Source organism: Leucoraja erinacea, chromosome 27 (assembly GCF_028641065.1).
Source record: "Leucoraja erinacea ecotype New England chromosome 27, Leri_hhj_1, whole genome shotgun sequence".
Taxonomy (NCBI): domain Eukaryota; kingdom Metazoa; phylum Chordata; class Chondrichthyes; order Rajiformes; family Rajidae; genus Leucoraja; species Leucoraja erinaceus.
In genome coordinates, this window is record NC_073403.1 from 27,391,035 (window position 1) to 27,414,655 (window position 23,621).

At 42.4% G+C, this 23,621-nt stretch overlaps 2 protein-coding genes across 4 annotated transcripts in view; one reads left to right on the plus strand and one right to left on the minus strand.

The window, feature by feature from the left end:
• The window catches only part of LOC129710382 (protein DBF4 homolog A-like), a 31,942-nt gene extending 18,320 nt beyond the window's left edge, over window positions 1-13,622 (minus strand). Inside the window, exons 1-5 of one of the 3 annotated variants that reach the window (XM_055657343.1) lie at window positions 13,529-13,622; window positions 12,074-12,245; window positions 8,066-8,230; window positions 7,264-7,308; window positions 95-164 (exon numbers count right to left, since the gene is read on the minus strand). In XM_055657343.1, coding sequence (XP_055513318.1) covers window positions 95-164; window positions 7,264-7,308; window positions 8,066-8,230; window positions 12,074-12,214 — 421 coding nt within the window. In that variant the 5' untranslated portion in view covers window positions 12,215-12,245; window positions 13,529-13,622. Of the gene's footprint in view, window positions 1-94; window positions 165-7,263; window positions 7,309-8,065; window positions 8,231-12,073; window positions 12,246-12,975; window positions 13,216-13,470 lie in introns of those variants that run through there. The other 2 variants (XM_055657344.1, XM_055657345.1) reach the window with 2 other exon arrangements.
• Window positions 13,623-13,670: 48 nt separating this feature from the next.
• On the plus strand, window positions 13,671-23,016 carry ccdc43 (coiled-coil domain containing 43). The gene is made up of 5 exons (XM_055657346.1): window positions 13,671-13,929; window positions 15,233-15,323; window positions 15,542-15,677; window positions 21,352-21,404; window positions 22,461-23,016. Exons 1-5 carry the CDS (start codon window positions 13,702-13,704, stop codon window positions 22,646-22,648), a joined length of 696 nt encoding a protein of 231 aa, XP_055513321.1. The 5' UTR covers window positions 13,671-13,701; the 3' UTR covers window positions 22,649-23,016.
• The last annotated feature ends 605 nt before the right edge of the window (window positions 23,017-23,621 follow it).

Genomic DNA, 23,621 nt, shown 5'->3' on the forward strand with positions numbered 1-23,621 from the left:
AATTATGCAGCTAATGGAGCAAAACTCGCACAAAGCAACAATCAATTACTATCGTTATACAAGTACAATGACATTTTATAATTAGAAAGGATACCATCCAGATGTAGGATTTTCACTCCCCAGGAATGGGCATTAGCCAAAGTACTGTTACCAACTCCACATTCCTGTCAGTAAACAAAATTGAAGATAGCACATTGGAAATGCAGCTTTTCAACTTCTGTACTTGGAATTCATGGATTACACAAATAAAAATTTGGCACGCTGATAGAGCAGAGAATACCTCCACAATAATCCAGCAGGTCACTAAAATAAATGATATAGGGGTAACCACTCAGAATCCAAGTTGTCTCTTCACAGCTAACCTAAAACATTCTTAGTTCCATTCCTTTAAAGATCACATTATATTTTATTCTTGCTGTTTGATGACTGCATTTGGGCTGCTTCGTGGTAATATATTGTACAGGGAGACTTCACCTACTTTGCCGCCATTTTCCACCTTGCCTCATTGTCACATGGTCCATCTCCAACTCTTGCCTTTCTTGACTTATTTATTTACTATTCTTGGCTTTGCTTTAACCACTGGGTGGCGCCAGCAATGGCTGCCTCGCCAACAGTCTGTCTGTCCCTTCCTTCTTTGTGTTTTAATAGTATGTGTAAAATGTATGCTTTTAGTGTTCTTTAGCTTGTTTTATGTGGGGGGGGGGGGGTGTGGTTGGGGGGAAAACTTTTTCTAATCTCTTACCTCGACGGAGATGCTATTTTTGTTCCCCCATGTCATATCTCCGTCCGCACTGCGGCCTAACATCGAGGAGTGGCAGCCTTTGCTGGAGACCGACTTTGGAGATCTCCACCGCGGGGAGCATATAGGACTTTAACATCGCGGAGCCTGCGATCCCTTTGCCAGGGATCAACCTCGGACTTCCAACCGAGGGTGCTTGCGGACTTAACATCACGCAGCTTGAGGTCTCTGCTCAGAGACAGACTTCAGGAACTCCAAGCCGCAGGAACTTTGACCGCCCCGACTACGGGAGCTTCGACCGCCCCGATGGATGGATTGACTGCCTCGACCACGGGAGAATAAAGAGGAAGAATATTTGACTTTTTTTGCCTTCCATCACAGTGAGGAATGTGGGTAATACGTTGGGGTGGATGTTTAAGTTAACTTTGTTAGCTGTATGATAATTTTCATATCACTGTACCTTAATTGGTACATGTGACAATAAAAGACCTTTGAAACCTTTGAATCAATACCTACTGTAAAACTCTCGTACCAACTGCCATTTTACCTCATCTGCACTTTTTATATCCCACTTCCTGAAAGAACTCCATTCCATCTCCCAGTTTCTTTGCTCTGATGCATCTGTTACAAGACAATGCCAACTTCCACACTGATCCTTCTAATACGTCTTAAATAGAAACAACAACAAAAATAATGGAAACTCAGGTCTGGCAGTATCAGTGATAAAAATAGATTTAGCATTTTGATTTCAGAAACAATGACTGACGGAAGGCATAGAGTGGGAATAATAGGGACTTTTTCTGGTTGGCTGCAGTGAGCAGTGGTGTTATGCAGTGGTTGGTGATTGGTCTGCTACTTTTCACATTGTATATCAATGATTTGGATGAAGGAATTGATGGCGTTGTGGTCAGGTTTGCAGATGATATGAAGATAGGTGGAGGGATAGGTAGTGGAGAGGAAGCTGGGAGTCTGCAAAAGTAGTTGGAGAGGTTGGGAGAGTGGGCAAGGTGGTGGCAGATGGAATACAACGTAGTAATTGTGCGGTCATGCCCTTTGGTAATAGGAATAAATGGAAGACCATTTTCTAAATGGGGAGAGGATTCAGAAATTAGAGGTGCAAAGGGACTTGGGAGTCCTGGTGCAGGATTCCCAAAAGGGTAATTTGCCAGTTGAATTGGTAGTAAGGAAGGTAAATGCAATGTTAGCATTCATTTTGAGAGGACTAGAATATAAAAATAGGGATGTAATGCTGAGGCTTTATGAGGCACTGCTCAGACCACATCTGCAGTATGCGAGCAGTTTTGAGCCCTATATCCAAGGAGGGATGTGCTGGGGTTGGAGGAGGTCGAGAGGAGCTTTACAAGAATGATCCTGGGGATGATCAGATTAATGTATGATGAGTGTTTGATGGCTCGGGGCCTGTATTCGCTGGAATTTAGAAGGATGAGGGGGAAAAAATCAGGAGGCAGCTCAAGCGACAGCGAAGCATCACCCCGACGAGCTCAATGCGTTCTACGCACACTTTGATAGGTAGAACACTGATGAGCCTTCTCTAGCCCCCATAAGCCCTGATGGTATTACAGTCAGTTACAGAGGACAACGACCAAAGATCCTTCATGGGGGTGAACCCTCGGAAAGCGTCTGAACCTAATGGTATATCCGGTCGAGTTCTCAAAACCTGTGCAGAACAACTGGCTGGAATTTTTGCAGACATTTTCAACCTCTCATTACTGAGGTCTGAGGTTCCCACCTGCTTTAAGAGGGCATCAATAATACCCAAGAAGAGTCAGGTCATGTGCCTCAACAACTATCGACCAGTGGCACTAACATCCGTGGTGATCAAGTGCTTTGAGAGGTTGGCTATGGTGCATATCAACTCCTACCTCAACAAGAACCTCGACCCACTACAGCTCGCCTACCGTCACAACAGGTCGACGGAGGATGCAATCTCACTGGCTCTCCACTCTACACTGGACCACTTGGATAATAAAAACATTTGCGTCAAGCTGTTGTTTATAGACTGCAGCTCGGCGTTCAATACCATCATCCCCTCCAAGCTGGTTACCAAGTTCACCGAACTGGGTCTCTGCGCACCTCTATGCAATTGAATCCTCGACTTCCTCATCCACAGACCACAGTCTGTTTGAATTGGCAGAAACACTGCTTCCTCATTAACAATCAGTACAGGAGCATCACAAGGCTGCGAGCTCAGCCCCCTGTTCTACCCACACTGTACTCATGACTATATAGCTGGACACAGTTTGAACTCCATCTTCACGTTCGCTGACGACACCACTGTTGTTGGGCGATTACAGATGGTGATGAGTAGGAGTATAGAAGTGAGATCGACCAAATCGTGCCAGCACAACAACCTGGCTCTCAATATCAGTAAAACTAATGAACTGATTGTGGACATTGGAAGAGGAAGGATGAGGACTCACAACCCTGTTGATAGTGGAGAGAGTCAAAAACTTCAAATTCCTGGGCGTGGATATTTCTGAAGATCTTTCCTGGACTCAGCACACAAATGTTATTATAAAGAAAGCACATCAATGCCTCTCCTTACTGAGAAGATTACAAAGATTTGGTATGTCAGAATGGATTCTCTTGAACTTCTACAGGTGTACAGGTGTAGCAGCGTTTAGTTTTTATGCACCACATACATGGAACAAACTTCCTGAAAAATGCAGGTCCGCTCCAACTCTCAGTTCTTTTAAATCGGGGCTTAGGACTATCTTTGATGCAGCTTTTAATTACAATTAAATTAAATAATTATTCAATTCTAACACTGCACTGTAATTTTTATTCTTGTATTTTATACGTCTTATTCTATTTTAGCTTGTTTTTATTTTCTATTATTTTTAATGACTTTTTAATGCTTTGTGTAAAGCACTTTGAATTGCCTTATTGCTGAAATCTATATTGCTAAAAGTCTCATCTTGACCACTTCCTGTTGCACTGTATATTGATTTTAGAAAAAACGCTGCCACTTACGGCTGTGATTTTTGGCCATCTTACTCAGAATCCCCCTCCGCTGGTCAGGACAAGAGGATTTTTCCCATCGATGAAAAATAAAAGACTTATTAATGTTTAAAAAAATGTTGAGATTGCACACCTCTTCCAGAGGGACTACAAAACCCAGAAGTGTTGAGTGCCTCAGTCAGTTTCTGCAAGATGGGGGAGCCAGAGGGTCACATCTCTCAGGCTGAGCTGTGAATAACACTGAACACATGTCTAATCAACTGAGTACCCTTAATGTGGTTTGAAAACACTCGCTAAAAGAGTTTTTTGGTTTGAAAACGCTTGCTAAAAGTGTTTTTTGGTTTGAAAACGCTCGCTAAAAGTGTTTTTTGGTTTGAGAATGCTAAAGTTGCCTTGCCTAACTGAAAAGTTGGTTTGAGAATGCTAAAGTTGCCTTGCCGTCTATATAATTAAAAGTCTAATCTTGACCACTTCCTGTTTGCGCTGTATATTATTTTAGGAAAAACGCTACCACGTACGGCTGTGATTTTTGGACATCTTACTCAGAGTCCCCCTCCGCTCATCAAGTGCCGAGGATTTTTCCCATTGATGAAAAATAAAAGAGTTATTAGTGTTTAAAAAATGTTTGAGATTCTCTCGCCTATCAATCACGCCGTGCAGGCCACGCCCCTTCTCGTGGGAGGGACTATAAAACCTGGAACTGTGGGTGTGGCTCAGTCTCTGCAAGAAGGGGGAGGGAGAGGTCACAACTCTGCCTTTAGTGGCCTTGCACATTGCTTGAAATCGTATGAAACTGCATTTGAATTTTGTGGTCTTGCACCTTGCTTAAAATGGTAGGAAACTGCATTTGAATTTTGATGGCCTTGCACCCTGCTTGAAGTGGCATTTCAAGGAATAGCCGTGAGTCAACTGCCAGCCCACCAGCCGTGAGTGAAGGTGCTGCCAGCACACCAGGCTTGAGTAACTGAGCCGCGAGCCAAAGAATCCATTCAGCCCACAATGTCCATACTAGCCTTCTGGAAAGCAGTCCCTTCAGCCCACACCCATACTAGTGCTCCAGAAAGCCCCCCCCCCCCCCCCCCCCCTTCAGTGGCCACCATAAATTGGAATTGGTGGAGAGAGTGGAATATTGCGTTGGGGGCCCAGTCCTCCCGCGTGATGCTGGGACCCAACGGGTCCCACTTAGTCTAGTGCGCTACATAAATAAACATGCTGGTGACAGTATAGAACATATTGACTGGTTGAATCACGGCCTGTTTTGGCAACTTGAATGCCCAGGAGTGAAAAAGATTGCAAAATGTTGTGAACACTGTCCAGTCCATCACCGGCTCTGACCTCCCCACAAGCGAAGGGATTTACCGGAGTAGCTGACTCAAAAAGTCAGCCAGCATCATCAGAGACCCACACCACCCTGGCCATACACTCATTTCATATCTGCCATCGGGAATGAGGTACAGGAGCCTGAAAAATGTAACTTCCAGGTTCAACAACTGCTTCTTCCCCACAGCCATCAGGCTATTAAACACTGCAACCTCAAATAAGCTCTGAACTACAATAGACTATTATTGCACTACTATTGTTTTATCTGTGTGTGTGTGTCTGTACACTGGACTTTCTCCTTCTCATTTATTACATTGTTTACAGTTTACATATTCTGTTGTGCTGCTGCAAGTAAGAATGTCATTGAGCTATCTGGGACATATGACAATAAAACACTCTGTTGACCTCATTTAAACTGACAGAATTGTTAAAGGCCCAGATAGAGTCGATGTGGAGATTGTTTCCACTAGAGGGAACGTCTAGGTCCAGGTACAGCCTCAGAATAAAATGACATACCTTTGGAAAGTAGATGAGAACAAATTTATTTAGACTGAGGTGCTGAATCTGTGGAATTCATTTTCACAGACAGCTGTGGAGGACGTTATTAGGTTTTTTTTTAATGGAAATTGATAAGTTCTTGATTAGTAAGGGTATCAAAAGTTATAAGGAGAAGGCAGGAGAATGGGTTTGAGAGGGAAAGGTAGATCAGCCATAATTAAAAGGCAGCATAAGGCCAAATGGCCTAATTCTGCTATCACTTATGAATATGTCCCTTCCATTGTAATTGACAGGCCCCTTGACAGTCCATTTCATTCTTGCATTCATGGCCACTCCTCTTCCTGTTTAAATCATAAGATACCCTTAGTCCTTTTTTCCCCCGGATGTAGATCAAGAGAAGCAAAGAAAATCTGTTCATTTCTGACACATTAGCACCTTTTGGACTGAGCACCCAAGAGCAACCCTTTCAAATAATGATTTTACTATTCCCATAAATTATAAATTGTTTCTTAACTGGTCTCGTTACCACTGTCTTTACACCATCAATCTACCTGATCATAAGCCTTCCCATTCTTCCCCCCCCCCCCCCCCCCCCCCCCATATCTGTAACTTTTTCATTTTTCCTATTTGTAGACTGGAAGTGTTCATAAGATCATAAGTAGACAAAAATGCTGCCTCACCCACTGAGTTTCTCCAGCATTTTTGATAACCATCAATTTTTTCAGCATCTGCAGTTCTTTCTTAAACATAAGATCATAAGTGATCAGAGTAGAATTAGACCATTCGGCCCATCAAGTCTACTCTGCCGTTCAATCATGGCTGATCTATCTCTCCCTCCTAATCCCATTGTGCTGCCTTCTCCCTATAACCTCTGACACAGTTTTGTTCTTTAAAATTGCTAACTAACATTGCTAATGATTTTCTTTAGAGATCAGAAACCCATTTGATCCAAAATCTGTAAAAGACGCTGGTGAGGCCACAGTTGGAATATCGTGTTCAGATTTAGTCATTCTGCTATAGAAAAGATGTTGTTAAACTGGAAAATGTGCCGAGATTTACGAGGATGTTGCCAGAACTTCAGGGCTTAAGCGACAAGGAGAGGTTAGGCAGGCTATGACTTTATTCCCCAGAGCGTAAGGAGGATGCGAGGTGATCTAATGGAGATGTACAAGATCATGAGGCCAATAGATAAGGTAGATGCGCAGTGTAGGGGAATCAAAAACCAGAGGATGCAGGTTTAGGGTGAGAAAAAAAAGATTTAATAGGAATCTGGAGGGGCAACTTTTCACATTCAGTGGGTGGTGAACATACAGAATGAGCTGCCAGAGGAGGCAGTTGAAGCAGAAACTATACCAACATTTAAAAGACATTTGGACAGGTACATGGATAGGAAAGGCTTAGAGGGATATAGGCCAAATGTGGGCAGACGGGACTAGTGTAGGTAGGGCACAATGGTCAATAGGGGCAAGCTGGATGGACGGATCCGTTTCCATAGTGTAGAACCATGTCATCTTTGTGTCTAATATGTCGTTGTCATCTAAGACAAGTGCAGCATCTCCACTGTTAAATTAGCATAGATCAACTACAGACCAACGACTAAAACTGGGATCCTTAATTTTTATAGCTCTGTGCTAGAATCTATTCACTTAGCATTTTAACTTAAATGGAAATATGTTAAATTTATAATAAACATTTAACTAACTTTGTAGAAATTAGCTACTTACATTGTACTTGATCACTTTTTCAAGTAGTCGTTTTCCTCTGCTGATCTGAGGTTGAAAGAATTACCAGAGCATTATTTCATTATGCTAAAACTTCTAGAAAGAATAAAAGGCATTTACAGTGTGAAAATTATCTCCACCACATGTCAAAATTACCAACAGCATGTTACTACATTAACCAGATGAAAATCATCCTTAATTCTGTAATTATTTTAACACAATCACCGTGCAGTAAATCTGGCATAATTGACAGATTTTGTAATTTATTGGATGGTTTTCAAATAATACTCTAACATTCATTTAATTCATTAAAAAAAAAAAAAAAAATTACCAAGTAGCCACATTTGCATTGTAAGTGAACCTGGTCAGTTTAAAAGAAGCATAGAAAATGTGGCCTTGGCAAGTTAAAAAGGTCAGGAAATGTGGCCCAAGAGGCAGATGGTGAATTATCCAGATTTCCAAAATATGATTGCAGATTATTGGAGTTTACACTGTACAAGATTTAAAAACTGATGCCATTTTGTGATATTTACATTTAGACACGTTATGAAAGGGATTCGAAAAATTCATCTCCCAGTCACTATCCAACACCACAGTAAATCAATATTTTTATGCATTCAAGCCCAACGTTATAAGTGCGGTCAGCAAATATGTTAATGATTTAGTTTAACTGTTGTTCAAAGAACACACATAGTTCAAAAGAACCGCAAATTACTTTAACGTTAAGTGGACATCACCAATATCCAATGGTACACTAGAGCAACAGAATGCAGAGGTGACTAAATTTACAGTTATACTCACGTACCGTCTGACCATTTCTGAAGTTGATTGAATGAGAGGAGTTAGCTTGATCTCTTTTCAAATGTTTCTTGTTTGGAACTGGTGCTAAATAGGATTTACTCTGAATGTTTGCTTCCTTGCTGTTGGTAATCACATAACTCACTTCTTTACTGAGAAAGCTTTCAATTGTCTGCATTTCAGGGAAATGGATAACATATTAGTAACATATCTACACGAATCTAACTGCATTTGAAATGTTAACTCTGAATCCAATTTCTCAACAAATAAATGCCATACATAGTACATCAAGTAAAGCAAAAGAGAAATTAAACAAAGTGCTGCGGAGTGTCATAGTAATATACTAAACTAAGTGGAACCCGTTGGGTCCCATGTTCACACGGGAGAGCTGGTCCCCCAACGCAATATTCCACCTCTCTCCACCAATTCCAATATTGGTGGTCATTGGGGGGGGGGGGCTTTCTGGAGTGCTAGTATGGGTGTTGTGGGCTGAGGGACTGGTTTCTAGGGGGCTAGTATGGACATTGTGGGCCAAATGGATTTTTGGGGGTGGCAGCTCAGTCACTCAAGCCCGATGTGCTGGCAGCTCACTCACGACTGGTGGGCTGGCAGTTGACTCACGGCTAGTCTTTGAGATTCCATTTCAAGTAGGGCACTAGGCTACCAAATTCAAGTGTAGTTTCATACCACTTCAAGCAGGGTGCAAGACCACCAAATTCAAGTGCAGTTTCATACCACTTCAAGCAGGGTGCAAGTCCACCAAACCCAAGTGCAGTTTCTTACCACTATGAGCAGGGTGCAAGTGGGAGGGCTTTCTGGAGTGCTGGTATGGGTTCTTGGGGTGGCAGCTCAGTCCCTCAAGCCTGATCTGCTGGCAGCTCACTCACGGCTGGTGGGCTGGCAGTTGACTCGTGACTATTCCTTGAAATTCCATTTCAAGCAGGGTGCAAGGCCACCAAATTCAAATCCATGTTCCTACCTTTTCAAGCAGGGTGCAAGGCCGCCAAATTCAAGTGCAGTTTCATACCACTTCATGCAGGGTGCAAGTCCACCAAATTCAAGTGGCAGCTCAGTCACTCAAGCCCGATGTGCTGGCAGCTCACTCGCGGCTGGTGGGCTGGCAGTTGAATCACGGCTAGTCCTTGAGATTCCATTTCAAGTAGGGTGCTAGGCTACCAAATTCAAGTGCAGTTTCATGCCACCAAGCAGGGTGAAACCACCATAAAACCACACTCGCAGTTCAGTAGATATTCAGTGTGTTCAGTTGATTCACAGCTCAGACAGTCATGACCTCTTCCTCCCCATCTTGCAGAGACTGAGCCACACCCACACTTCTGGGTTTTATAATCCCCCCCCACCAGAAGGGGCGTGGCCTTCATGGCGTGATTGACACGAGAGAGATTCTCAACATTTATTAAACACTAATAAGACTTTTATTTTTCATTAACGGGAAGAATCCTCTGCGCCTGATGAGCGGAGGGGGACCGACTAAGATGGCCAAAAATCACAGCCGTAAGTGGTAGCGTTTTATCTAAAATCAATATACAGTGCAAAACAGGAAGTTTAGACTTTTAATGCTGTGCTTTATTTCAAACCAACCACCACCAACAACCATTTGCTGTGCTTTATTTCAAACCAACCACCACCAACAACCATTTCCTGTGCTTTATTTCAAACCAACCACCACCAACAACCATTTGCGGTGCTTTATTTCAAACCAACCACATTTTCAAACCACATTAAGGGCACTAAAGGCAAGTAAAACCACACAGTTTAGTAGAAATGTGTTCAGTGTTCTTCACAGCTCAGACCGAGAGACGTGACCCTCTCGCTCCCCCCATCTTGCAGAGACTGACTGAGGCACTCAACACTTCCGGGTTTTATAGTCCCTCCGGAAGGAATGTGGCCTTCAAGAGAGAGAATCTCAACATTTTTTTAAACACTAATAACTCTTTTATTTTTCGTCGATGGGCAAAATCCTCTTGTCCTGCACAGTGGAGGGGGATTCTGAGTAAGATGGCCAAAGATCACAGCCATAAGTGGCAGTGTTTTTTCTAAATTCAATATACAGAGAGTATGGATGTGACGCTTTGGTCAGGAACCTTCTTCAAACTGATTATTGAGGGGTTGGACGATGCGTGGTAATTTATAGGCAAACATGGTGGTGGTGGGGGGGGGGCGAACAGTGGAGGTTGATAAGCAGATGGATGGACAGCCAGAGATCAAAAAGACAGATGGTGTGAAACAAAAGGATTGAAGAGTTGCAAATTGTGAAGCCAGAGGAAAGAACATAGGTGGAAGGGGAAAATAGGCAAGTCCAGGTAAGACACAGCTTCTGTTTTTTCCATCCTCGACCTTTGTCAAACAATCTGCCTATCAACACACCCCACCCCTCGCCTATGTTCACCTATTACCTGCCACATTGGGTCCTGCTCTTTTTCTCTTCTAACTTTTCTTTTATCTCTCCCCCCCACCACAATCAGTCTGAAGAAGGGTCCCAACCTGAAATGCCACCTATTCATAGAAACATAGAAATTAGGTGCAGGAGTAGGCCATTCGGCCCTTCGAGCCTGCACCGCCATTCAATATGATCATGGCTGATCATCCAACTCAGTATCCCGTGCCTGCCTTCTCTCCATACCCCCTGATCCCCTTAGCCACAAGGGCCACATCTAACTCCCTCTTAAATATAGCCAATGAACTGGCCTCAACTACCCTCTGTGGCAGAGAGTTCCAGAGATTCACCACTCTCTGCGTGAAAAAAGTTCTTCTCATCTCGGTTTTAAAGGATTTCCCTTTATCCTTAAGCTGTGACCCCTTGTCCTGGACTTCCGCAACATCGGGAACAATCTTCCTGCATCTAGCCTGTCCAACCCCTTAAGAATTTTGTAAATTTCTATAAGATCCCCTCTCAATCTCCTAAATTCTAGAGAGTATAAACCAAGTCTATCCAGTCTTTCTTCATAAGACAGTCCTGACATCCCAGGAATCAGTCTGGTGAACCGTCTCTGCACTCCCTCTATGGCAATAATGTCCTTCCTCAGATTTGGAGACCAAAACTGTACGCAATACTCCAGGTGTGGTCTCACCAAGACCCTGTACAACTGCAGTAGAACCTCTCTGCTCCTATACTCAAATCCTTTTGCAATGAAAGCTAACATACCATTTGCTTTCTTTACTGCCTGCTGCACCTGCATGCCTACCTTCAATGACTGGTGTACCATGACACCCAGGTCTCGCTGCATCTCCCCCTTTCCCAATCGGCCACCATTTAGATAATAGTCTGCTTTTTCCTATTTTTGCCACCAAAATGGATAACCTCACATTTATCCACATTATACTGCAGAGATGCAGCCTGACCCACGTGTTACTCCAGCACTTTGTGTCCTTCATAAATCCAAAGTAACTGAACCTAGAATTTGCCAGTAAAGGTTCAGTTTCTGGTGTGGTTAATTAAATTAAATTAAGACTTCCAGTCCCGCAGCATCACACTTTATCCTGCTTATGTTAGTGAAAATTTAAGTATTTGCTGATATTGCTGTTGGATTTCTAATCAACTAGATTAAAATTATTTTCCACAGCCAGCTCTAATGTGCCATAGTTATTAATTTATTTTTATGCATTTATATTGCAGTATCTATCATAAACTTTAGACCCTTTAATCTTTCCTGACAACATTATTTTGCATTAGTTCTTCTCTTGCATCTTCTACTGTTAATAGTTGATGATAAGTACTCTATGTCCTTGCTACACAATCTAATGGAATATTAGCTGCATGTGAAAAACATTTCTGCAGTGTTTGGCTTATTTTCAACCTTCCTATTCAACCAAAGTGAACACAAAATATACTGCACAGATACATTTTTGCATTTTCATTTGGAACAATTTCCTAACCATAATAAAATCATCAAGAACGTTAGAATGACTTTGTAAGACTTATCAAAATGTTACAAAACATAAAGAATGAAACAATAATAGTTAATGGAAGTTCCAATACATAGAAAATTATACATACCCCTCCCATATTTTTCACAATATCTTCCAAAAGTTTGGTGCTCTTATTATCTGGAAGATCTAGGTAAAATGCCTTCCCAGAAATTGGACAATTTTTCAATGTGACTTCTTCACAATCTTGTATCAAACTCTTTCGTGGCATCTTTTACACTTTCAACTTCCTTGCAGATTTCCTTTAAAAAATATATTTTCAGTGTCAGAGATTTACAATGCACTTCAATTTTTAATTCTGTGATTAATCATCAGAGATAACCAAAATTTGAGTCCATCCAATTGGAACACCAAATGTACACATCTATCATTACTTAAAATTTCACACGTCAGTAAAGCACTGGTAGACATCAAATCTCACACACAAATCCAAGGTTTAAAAAAAATGCCAGGGATCACACACAAGAGACTCCCGAACTATATACTGGGGCTCAGACCAGATCGGGTCACCATGTATGGCAACTACATTTGAATGTGTGTAATCATTTTACAGTAGGCACCATTTCAAAGAGAAAGACAACCTTGCTGTTGGATTGGCTAGAAAATAAAATGTTCACACCAGGGTGGTATTTCTTTAGATCATTCTATCCCTTGAGACTGTGGAGCTTCATTTCAAACTAAATCAATAGATATCTGGGCATTACGTGAATCAAGGAATTCGCTAAACACAAAGAGCTTGTGAACATAGATAAAGAAATCTGTTACTCAGTGGAAAGTTACTGAATGCTGAATCACAATAGTACGTCTATTGCACACCTCTGCACACAAATGTACGTGACTAACCTAGCTATTATGCTATCAAAAATGATATAAAAATACTGCATGCTTTGAATCGAGAGGTCAATCTTTTGCTTGACTATTCTCTTTGTCTGACAAGTTTAATAAAGTAGCTACAGTTTGATAGTCACTCACGTCTCGTGAAAATTATTCCAACAACATCACCTATCCATGTTCTCCAGAGATGCTGCCCAAAGATACCAGTATCTTCGATGCTGCCTGACCTGCTGTGTGTCCTGTTGTGCATAAACTAATACACTCTAATCCAGGCACCAATCTAGTAAATCTCCTCTCCAACGTCTCCACATCTTTTCTGTACTGGGGCGTCCAGAACTGAATGCAATACTCTAAAACGACCTTGTATACGAACTCAATTTGACGTGGCCAACCACTGGAGCGCGAGTTGTTTTGGAAACATTGTTTTGTTTTTTTAAATGCAGAGTGATAGTTGCTGGCGAGCCCCGAAGGGGAGTCCAGTCCCGGACTGCCCGGCCCGGCCCGACCCACCCCTGAGCCGTGACCCCGGCCCAGTCCCAGTCCTCACACCCGCCCCCCCTGTCCGAGTTCTTCCCCCCTCCCCGTCACAATCCCTCCCCTCGCCCCCGCCGACCATGGCCATTTAAACCCCACGTCGCGCGAGGTTGTTCGGTAGGGTGGGAGATGAAGCCCCAGTCGCCGGACGGCCTACCCGCGGGCGCCGCTCCTTGTCGCCGTGCCGTGCCGTCCCGCTCTGCTCCGCTCCGCTCCCTCCGGCCGCCGATTCAAACTTCGCTCCTCCTCACCCGAGGATCCGAGTGCGCAGGCGCCGGGCAGGCGTGTCGCGGGCACCCGCACTAGCCGCCAGGACCCCGCGGACACAAGATGGCGGCGCCCAGCGGCGGGCTGGCGGCGGCGGCTGGTGCGGGGACGGTGCCCAGGCCCAGCGGCGAGCTGGCGGGGGACGGCTTCGCGGCGTGGCTCAGCCGGCGGCTGGAGCAGCTGGAAATAGACGAGGACGTGTACGGCTCCTACATTAACGGCATCTTGCAAGAGGGGGAGAGCGAAGAGGAAAAGTCCGAAGTTCTTGAAGGCATTTTATCTGCGTTTCTGGTGAGTGGAGCGCCGGACCATGGCAGTGTGGCGCCAGCCCGCCTGCTTTAATACCTCTCCGCAGTGAATTACGGCGTGTTACTTTATTGTACGACGCGTTAACTTTAAATAAAACGTTCCTATCAGCATTGACTCTGTCAAAGTGTAATTTGAAACGTTTGTTGTAATTCGATGATGCTGAGGATTCTAATTTAGTTGCAGCCATTGAGGCAGCTGGCATAGTAACCTTTACTTAAGAAGCTGCCTAACCAAGTGTAATGTGTTACAGAAAAAAAAACAGGCATGTCGTTACTGAATCTATTGTCCATTATTTGTATCTTCACCTTAGCAAATGCCGAGTTTCTGAAGAAACTGCTTATTTTTCAGCTATAAACACAAGTTGTTGGAAACTCAACAGATCAGACATTATCTGTGGAGAGTGTATCCGAGTTAATGTGGGGCCACAAGGAACTACAGATGCTGGAATCTTGAACAAAATACAAAGTGCTGGAGAAACTCAACAGGCCAGGCAGCAGCTCTTTTTTTGGGCTGTGATCTTTCTTCAGACCGAAAAATAATCCAGAACCAAAGTACCACATATCCATTCCTTCCACAGATTCTACCTGACTTGCTGGGTTCCTCTAACACTTTGTATTTTGATCAGTTAATGTTTTGGGTCGAACACTTGTTTTGTCAGAATATGAATGATAAACACACTCTGTTTCTCTTTCCATGGATACTATATGACCTGTTGAATATTTCCAACATTTTATGTTTTTATTTCAGATTTCCAACATTACAGTAATTTGTTAATATTTACCTTTCAAATATATTTTGATCAAAAGTAAAAATATTGACGTTATAGGAGGAAGTAAAGTTGAAATGCCCTTTCTGGGTGTGGTTTGGGGTTTAATGATAAGATTATTTGGCTTCTATAAATTGTCCTTAATGTGTAGGATAGAATTAATTTACGGGGTGATTGCTGGTCAGACAAGACATGTGATGAGAAGTGTATCTGACCATGAGAGGAATAGGTAGGGTAATGCACAGGGTCTTTTACCCAGAGTAAGAGAATTGAGAACCAGAGGACATGGGTGAGAGGGGAAAGATTTAATAGGAACCTAAGGGCCAGCCTTTTATCACAGGATTGGGCTGCCAGAGGAGGTAGTTAAGGCGGGTGCTATTACAATGTTTAATGTGGAGACAAGTTGTCTGTGGTGGAGACCAAGAGGAAATGAATGATGGTGAAGTCTAGTTAATCACAAAAGGCCAGAATATCTCTGAACTAAATGTTTGTTAGACTTGAATACATTTATTTTTTCAGGATGAAGATTCATTAACAATCATTTGCAAAGAAATTATTCAAAAGTGGTCTGAGATCACAAACAATATGACTCAAGAGAAAAACGATGAAGGTAAAATTCAGGATAATCTCAGATGTCGAATAATTGCTGTTCTTTTATTTGCATATATTAAATGCATGAAGTCAATTGATTGGGTGAGTATGTTTCATAACTGTGCCGGATATTATTTTATTTATGCTACTGTATTAAGGAAAATCATTTGATGTTTTTTGGAAATCTAACTGTCAAAGTTTATCTAACTGCACCATTTGATCTGTTTGTTTTAAAAGCCGAAGTACACGCCATTGCAAGCATGATTGAGAAACAAGCTCAGATTGTTGTGAAACAAAAAGGTGCTTCGGAGGAGGAAAAATCTACGAAAGCTGCAGTTCTTGCACAGTATGCAAACATAACGGATGAAGAGGAATATCCTTTCTGTTACTAATTTCTCGGGAAGAAGTATTAAGATAACTTCAGGAGAATAATTTTTCATTCATGTATTTAAAAACGCGGTCTTGTTCTTTTGTCATCCTTCCAGCAAACAAGAACAAAGTGGCGGGTGAGGTCGTGTAAACCTTCTGTTCTCCATCGTGGTTGTTTGAGAGCCTTATAGCGCCAAAGTCCCGAGTTTGATCCTGACTTCAGGTGCTGTCTATATAGAGTTTGCACGTTCTCCGTGTGACCATGTGGGTTTTCTCCAGGTGCTCCGGTTTCTTCCCGCATTCCAAAGATGTGCAGGTTTGTAGGTTAATTGGCTTCGGTAAATTGGCTCTAGCGCGTAGGATAGAACTTGTGTATGGTGATCATTGGTCAGTGGACGAAGGGCCTGTTTCCATGCTGTAAGATGATTAAAAGATAATTAAAAGTGTGTTTAGGTATTAGTAGGAACACGTCCAATGGTGCAGAAAGTCTGCTTGTCTGGCACTGCCAAAGTGTCGAGTGTGCCGGATTATTAGAGTTTTACCGTATGCAAGCATGTTTCCGATCATTACTTGCTGCAGCTTTACGAGCACATGTAAACATTTTATTACTCCAGTTCAGGCTTCTGACAAATAGACACTTGAATGACAAGATTTATAGAAATTAGCTTCAAATCAAATCTTTCATAGCATTTTGTAAAATGAAGTAAACACAAACACAGTGGCACAGCGGTAGAACTGCTGCCTCTCAGCACTAGAGACCTGGGTTCAATCCTGACCTTAGGTGCGATCTGTGTGGAGTTTGTACGTTCTCCCTGTGAATGTGTGGATTTTTTTCTGGGTGTTCAAATTTCCTCCCACATCCCAAAGACATGCAGGTTTGTAGGTTAATTGGCTTCTGTGAATTGTCCTGAATATGTAGGGTAGAACTAGTGTACAGGGATTGCTGGTTGGCGTGGACTCGGTAGGCCGAAATGCCTGTTTCCATGCTGTATCTCTAAATTATTTACGATAGATAGTCATGATATTTTAACCATTATCGTACTCTGTGGAAGGGATTATAAAACTGTAGTGCCCTTACTATGTGGCTGATTTAAAATAAATAAATAAAAATGCTTGGCATTAAGGACAATCTCAAAATATTTTATAAATACATCAAGGGGAGAAGGGTAACGAGAGAGAGAGAGAGTAGGTCCTCTTGGGAATCAAAGTGGTCGCCTCTGTGTGGAGCCACAGGAGATGGGCAAGGTACAAAATGAGTATTTCTCCTCTGTATATACTGAGGAGAAAGACAGTAGGACGGAGGAAATTGGAACAGTCACTGGAAGTGTCTTGAGAGCAGTCAGTGTTACCGTTGAAGAAGTACTGAAGGTACTGTCTTGTTTGAAGGTAGACAAATCTCCAGGGCCTGATCAGATATATTTCCTCTGACTAGAGAGGAAATTGCGGGAGCCCTGGTTGAAATTTACAAGTCGTTCTTAAATGCAGGAGAGGTGCCGGAAGACTGGAGGGTGGCAAATGTTGTGCCTCTTTTGAAGAAGGGCTGGAGAAATGCTGGGAACTATAGAGCTTAACATCTGTAGTTGGTATGTTACTGGAGAGTATTCTGAGGGATAGGTTATACAGGCATTTGGATGGCTAAGGGCTGATTACAGATAGTCAGCATGGTTTTGTACGTGGGAGGTCATGCCTCACAAATCTGATTGGGTTTTTTTGAAGACGGGACCAAAAAGGTTGATGAGGGCAGAGCTGTAGATGTTGCATGCATGGACTTCAGTAAGGCATTCGACAAGGTTCCGCATGATAGACTGTTCTGTAGGATAGATCGCATGGGATCCAAGGAGAGATGGCTGAATGGATAGCAAATTGGCTCCATGGAAGGAAACGCAGGGTGATGGTGGAAGGTTGCTTGTCGGACTGGAGGCCTGTGACTAGTGGTGTGCCTCAGGGTGCGGTGTTGGGCCTGTCACTGTTTGTCATCTACATCAATGATTTGGATGAGAACATACAGGGCAAGATTAGCAAGTTTACTTTTTATACAAAAGTGAGTGGTTTTGCAGATAGTGAAGATGGTTGCGAAAGATTGTAGCAGGACCTTGATCGATTGGCCAGGTGGGCAGAAGAAGGGTTTTAGGGAGATGGAATTTAATACAGAAAAGTGTGAGGTATTGCAGTTTGGGATGTCGAACAAAGGCAGGACCTACACAGAGAGGTGGTAGTGTTGTAGAGCAGAGGAATCTAGGAGTACAGGTGCATGGTTCCTTGAAGGTCGAGTTGCAGGTAGATAAGGTGATCAAAAAGGCTTTTGGCACTTTGGCCTTCATCAGACAGAGTATTGAATATAGAAGTTGCGAGGTCATGTTGCAGTTGTATAAGACATTGGTGAGACTGTATTTAGAATATTGTGTTCCTTTCTGGGCACCATGTTATAGGAAAGATATTGTCAAGCTTGAAAGGGTTCAGAAAAGATTTACAAGGATGTTGCCAGGACTAGACAGTGTGAGCTATAGGGAGACATTGAGTAGGCTGGGTTTCTGTTCCATGGAGTGCATGAGGATGAGGGGGATCTTATAGAGGTACACAAAATCATGAGAGGAATAGATCGGGTAACTACGCACTCTTTTGCCCAGCGTAGGGCAATCGAGGACCAGAGGACATACAGTGCATTCAGAAAGTATTGTCCCTTCACTTTTTCCACATTTTGTAACATTACAGACTTATTTTAAAATGGATTAAATTCATTTTTTTAAAAATCATCTGCACACAATACCGCAGAATGAAGAAGTGAAAACAGGTGTTTAGAATTTTTTGGAAAGTAATGAAAATGAAATAAATGAAATGTCACATTTACATAAGTATTCAGATCCTTTGCTATGACACTCAAAATTGAGAAAAATTGTCCATAGTCCTCCGAGACAGGATTGTGTCGAGACACAGATCTGGGGAAGGGATATAAAACAATTTCTGCAGCATTGCAGGTCCCGAAGAGCACAGTGGCCTCCGTTATTATTAAATGGAAGAACTTTGGAATCACCAGGACGCTTCATAGAGCTGGCCGCCTGGCCAAACAGCAATCTGGAGAAAAGGGCCTTGGTCACCTCCCTGACCAAGAGCCCTGCCCGATGGTCACTCTGACAGAGCTCCAGAGTGTCTTTGGAGATGGGAGAACCTTCCAGAAGGACAACTATATCTGCAGCACTCCACCAATCAGACCTTTATGTTAGTGGCCAGATGGAAGCCACTCCTCAGTAAAAGGCACATGACAGCCTGCTTGGAGTTTGCCAAAAGGCACCTAAATATTCTCTGGTCTGATGAAAACAAGGTTGAACTCTTTGGTCTAAATGCCAAGCGTCACGTCTGGAGGAAACCAGGCACCGCTTATCACCTGGCCAATACCATACCTACGGTGAAGCATGGTGGTGGCAGCATCATGGTGGGGGGATGTTTTGCAGCGGCAGGAACTGGGAGACGAGTCAAGATCGCAGGAAAGATGAATGGACCAATGTACAGAGAGATCCTTGATGAAAACCTGCTCCAGAGCATTCTGGATCTCAGACTGTGGTGGAGGTTCACCTTCCAACAGGACAACGACCCTAAGCACACAGCCAAGACATCGCAGGAGTGGCTTCGTGACAAATCTGTGAATGTCCTTGAGTGGCCCAGCCAGAGCCTGGACATGATACCCGATCGAGCATCTTTGGAGAGACCTGAAAATAGCCGTGCATCAACGCTCCCCATCCAACCTGACAGAGCTTGAGAGGATCTGCAGAGAAGAATGGGAGAAATAACCCAAATACAAGTGTGCCAAGCTTGTAACCTCCAAGAAGACTTGAAGCTGTAATCGCTGCCAAAGGTGCCTCAACAAAGTACTGAGGAAAGGATCTGAATACTTATGTAAATGTGATATTTCAGTAATTTCTTATTAATTATTTTGCAAACATTTCTAAACACCTGTTTTTGCTTTATTATGGGGTATTGTGTGTGTATTGATAATTAAAAAATAATAATTTAAATCAATTTTAGAATAAGGCTGTAACGTAACAAAATGTAGAAAAGGTGAAGGGGTCTGAATACTTTCTGACTGTACTGTAGGTTCAAGGTGAAGGGAAACGGTTTAATAGGAATCAGAGGGGTAACATTTTCACACAAAGTTTGGTGGGTGTATGGAACAAGATGCCAGATGAGGTAGTTGAGGCTGGGACTATCCCGTTGGTTAAGAAACAGTTAGATGGGTAGATGGATAGGACAGGTTTGGAGAGATATGGACCAACCACAGGCAAGTGGGACTAATGTCAATGTCAAAGTCAAATTTATTCATCACATGCCCCAGCTAAGATACAGTGAAATGAATTTGCCATGCAACGATACACTTAAAAAAAGAATACACAATAGAATTTAACACATATATCCACCACAACATTCTTCACTGGTGGAAGGCAACAAAGTTTCAGTTGTCCTCCTTTTGTTTATCCATGGTCGGGGTCATAAACCTTCCGTAGTCGCCTCTACGGACGGCCAAATGTACCGGCTCTCTCGTCGGGATGATCGAAACTCCAACGCCGGGACGGTCGAGCATACTCCGCACTTGGAGTGCCCGAATCGGCACTTTCCTACCAGAGACCGCGGCTTCAGGATGTTATAGGCCGGCGGTCGACACTCTTCCCTGGCAAGTCCACGCCATGCCTGCGGCTAGAAGCTCCGCAGACCATAGCACCATGATGCCAAAGTCACCAAGCCAGCAATCGGAGAACTCTATTTCTGGCGACCCCCAGCAAGGGTTCGCCCCTGCTCTGCGATGGAAAAGTTCGCGCTGCGCCAGCTGCTGAATCTCTGGGCCTGACTCCAGAAAAGGCCGCTCCAATCCGAGCTGTTAGGCCGCGAGAGGGGAGGCGGAGAAGCGACATGGAAAATGTCACCTTCGTCGAGGAAGTGACTGAATAAACGTTTTTCGCCTGTTTTCCCCCCCACCACCCCCCACATAAGACATTAGGATATACTAAAAGAGATAAAAGTTGAAATAACGAACACGCTGCTGGCAGGGCAGCCGACTCACAACGCCCCCAACCGAACTCTAGTTCCGGGTTTCGGCCCGAAACGTTGCCTATAACCATCATTCCATAGATGCCGCTGCACCCGCTGAGTTTCTCCAGCACTTTTGTCTACCTTATATATTTTTTGATCCACTGTACAGGAGAAAAGGACCTGGAACTTTACTCGCTTAGTCACTTCATGTGGGCCATTTTATTTGCAACTCTTGAAGTTGCTTACTCCTTGAAACGCATATATATAATATGGATAGAGCACAAACTGCTGAAGTAACTCAGTGAGACAGGCAATGTCTTTGGAGGGCATGGGTAGGCAATGTTTCGGGTCTGTAAAGAGGTCCCGATCCAAAAGGTCACTTATCCATGTCTTCCAGAGATGCTCCCTGACCAGCTAAGTTACCGCAACACTTTGTTCTAGTCAAGTTTCCAGCATTGGCAGTTCCTTGTGTCTATACTATCCGGGAACTGAAAAGGTCGGAGTGGATCCAATAAATCTTGCGAGAAATACCCTTTGAATTCACAGCTTGTATCATATCTGCACAACTGTGTGGTAAAGTCAATAATGTAATGGACCAATTATTCTGTTTGTATTTTGTTATTCGGAGCTTATATTTTTAATTTCTTTAACATAAGCACTGAAGATGAACAGGCTCATGGAGCGAGTGGATCATTTAACTTTGGTGATAAGTGTATCCTTTTGCTAATGCATTTAATTTGGTGTATGATTCCTTCAGGTACTTAATATTTTATGGTGGTAATACTTGAAAGCAATGCAGTTATGTTCTTTGGGTTAAAATTAGATGCATGTTTTTCAAGGTTTGTGTCAAACACAATTTTGTTATCTGCAATGCAGTTTGAAGGATTCCCATCATTTTCTGAATATTCTCAACTTTTATGGTGCTGTGTGGGTTAGTTTGGGTTATGGAAGGTTGGGCAAACCCATAATTTTTATTCAAAGCTTCGTGGATTTAAAAAAAATCAACAGAATCAGAAACACCCGTGCTGTTCCTCCAGTTTGCGTGTTGCCTCATTCAGGCAATGGAAGAGGCCTTTCAGCCTTCAAAATGTGGTGCCAGTGAAAGGAATGTATGTGCAAGGGGAGGGTAGGGGAGAAGGGAAATGGAGCAATTGGTACGCATCCAAATGAGCACAGAGAAGAGAGTGGGGGAGGAGGGGGGTATGGTTGTCGTTATTTCCAGGATCGTTACTACATTTAGGCACAGCTGCTCTTGGAGCTCCAATGTCTCTATAGACAGTCCTATATGAATGCCATATTTGCCACAGGTCTGGGACTACAGGTCTTAACAGGTACTCTTCAAATTCAAGGCACAATACTCCAGATTAGTAAGAATTACTAACTACAGTTTAGGCTTTTGATTTTGAGGGACCAGATGACAGGTCCACCAGTATTTTTGTTATTTTTACTTAAAAGGAGCTTTATGATAGGCTGGCCACTTCCCGTTACTGTTTACTTGTAACCAACTCTTTGAGTAATACATTTGATAGTTAAAGACAAGAGAACCATATTATATTTGTTATTATCTGACCAAGAACCATCAAAACAAGGGAACAGGTTAAACTGCATGTGTCCCATGGAAATAAAAAATAGTGAAGATCAAGTTGTTTTAATACTTATGTTTCTGTTTTACTATTTTACAATGTGGATTTGGTAGTTTAGTAACAAATATAATATTATTCTCTTTACCAGAACATTAAATAATTCAAAATCCTTAATATAACTATAGCTCTCTTCAAAAATACAAATGTTGAGGCGGTTCTTGTTGCAAAAAAAGCAGAGAGGGAAAAGGCCCGTGACGATGCACAGAAAAAGAAAGAGCAAGATAAACTACAGCGAGAAAAAGACAAGCTTGCAAAGCAAGAAAGGAAAGAAAAGGAGAAAAAGAGAACGCAAAAAGGAGAACGGAAGCGGTAAAAATGATTTGTATAATGTTCCAAAGTGCAAAACCTGCATCCACAGATGTTACAAACTACTGAACCAGCAACCATTTTGTTTTGAGAACTTTGAAAATGCCAAATTTTTGCAGTATATTATGTCAACATTGAATTCCAATTTATGTAATTAAAAAAAAAAAAAATCTTCATTTAGTCTTTTGTTTGTTATAGGCTATCAATTAAGTATTTCAGATTCTTAACGTATTTCAATTTGCCGTGCCTAAACATTTACATGAAAATAGCCTACAAACAAAAGTAGTTGGTAAAGCAGAACCCCTTCAGTGAAGGGAGATTCTTGTTCATTTGATGAAGTGTAACTGAATAATAAAGGATGTTTTGGAGACTGAACTTTGTTTTGAAGAATTTTTCTTTGAAGAATAATGTACTGTCTAGTATAGACATTTCAATTCATTTATTGATTATTTTGAATTGTTATTCACTTTAATTATTTGATTTGGATAATAAAATGTTAATTATAATTTATGAGACAAATTACTCGCCTTATAAATATGGTGATTGTTATTCTTGAACTGAAGATTAGTTTTGTAAACTGAGTACTGTAGATGAGAGGAAAACCAATTTACTGAGGACAACTTTAATTGAAATCAATTTGTCAAACTATTTGCTTTTCTAGCAAGCTTTATCTTGTCCTCGCATGGATCAATCTCTCCTTCCACTTCATTCACTCCATATCAAAGTGTTAGTTATGGGAAATCGCATTGGCCTAAAGTGTTTTTGTGACATGTCCAGTACATTAACGACTGCATTTGTGTTATAGGGTCAGAGAGTGATAGTGGGGAAACAGGCCCTTCGGCCCAACGCACACCGGCCAACAATGTGCCAGCTACATTAGTCCCACCTGCCTGCACTTGGTTCATATCCGTCCAAACCTGTCCTATCCATGTACCTGTCTAACTGTTTCTTAAATGATGGGATAGTCCCAGCCTCAACTA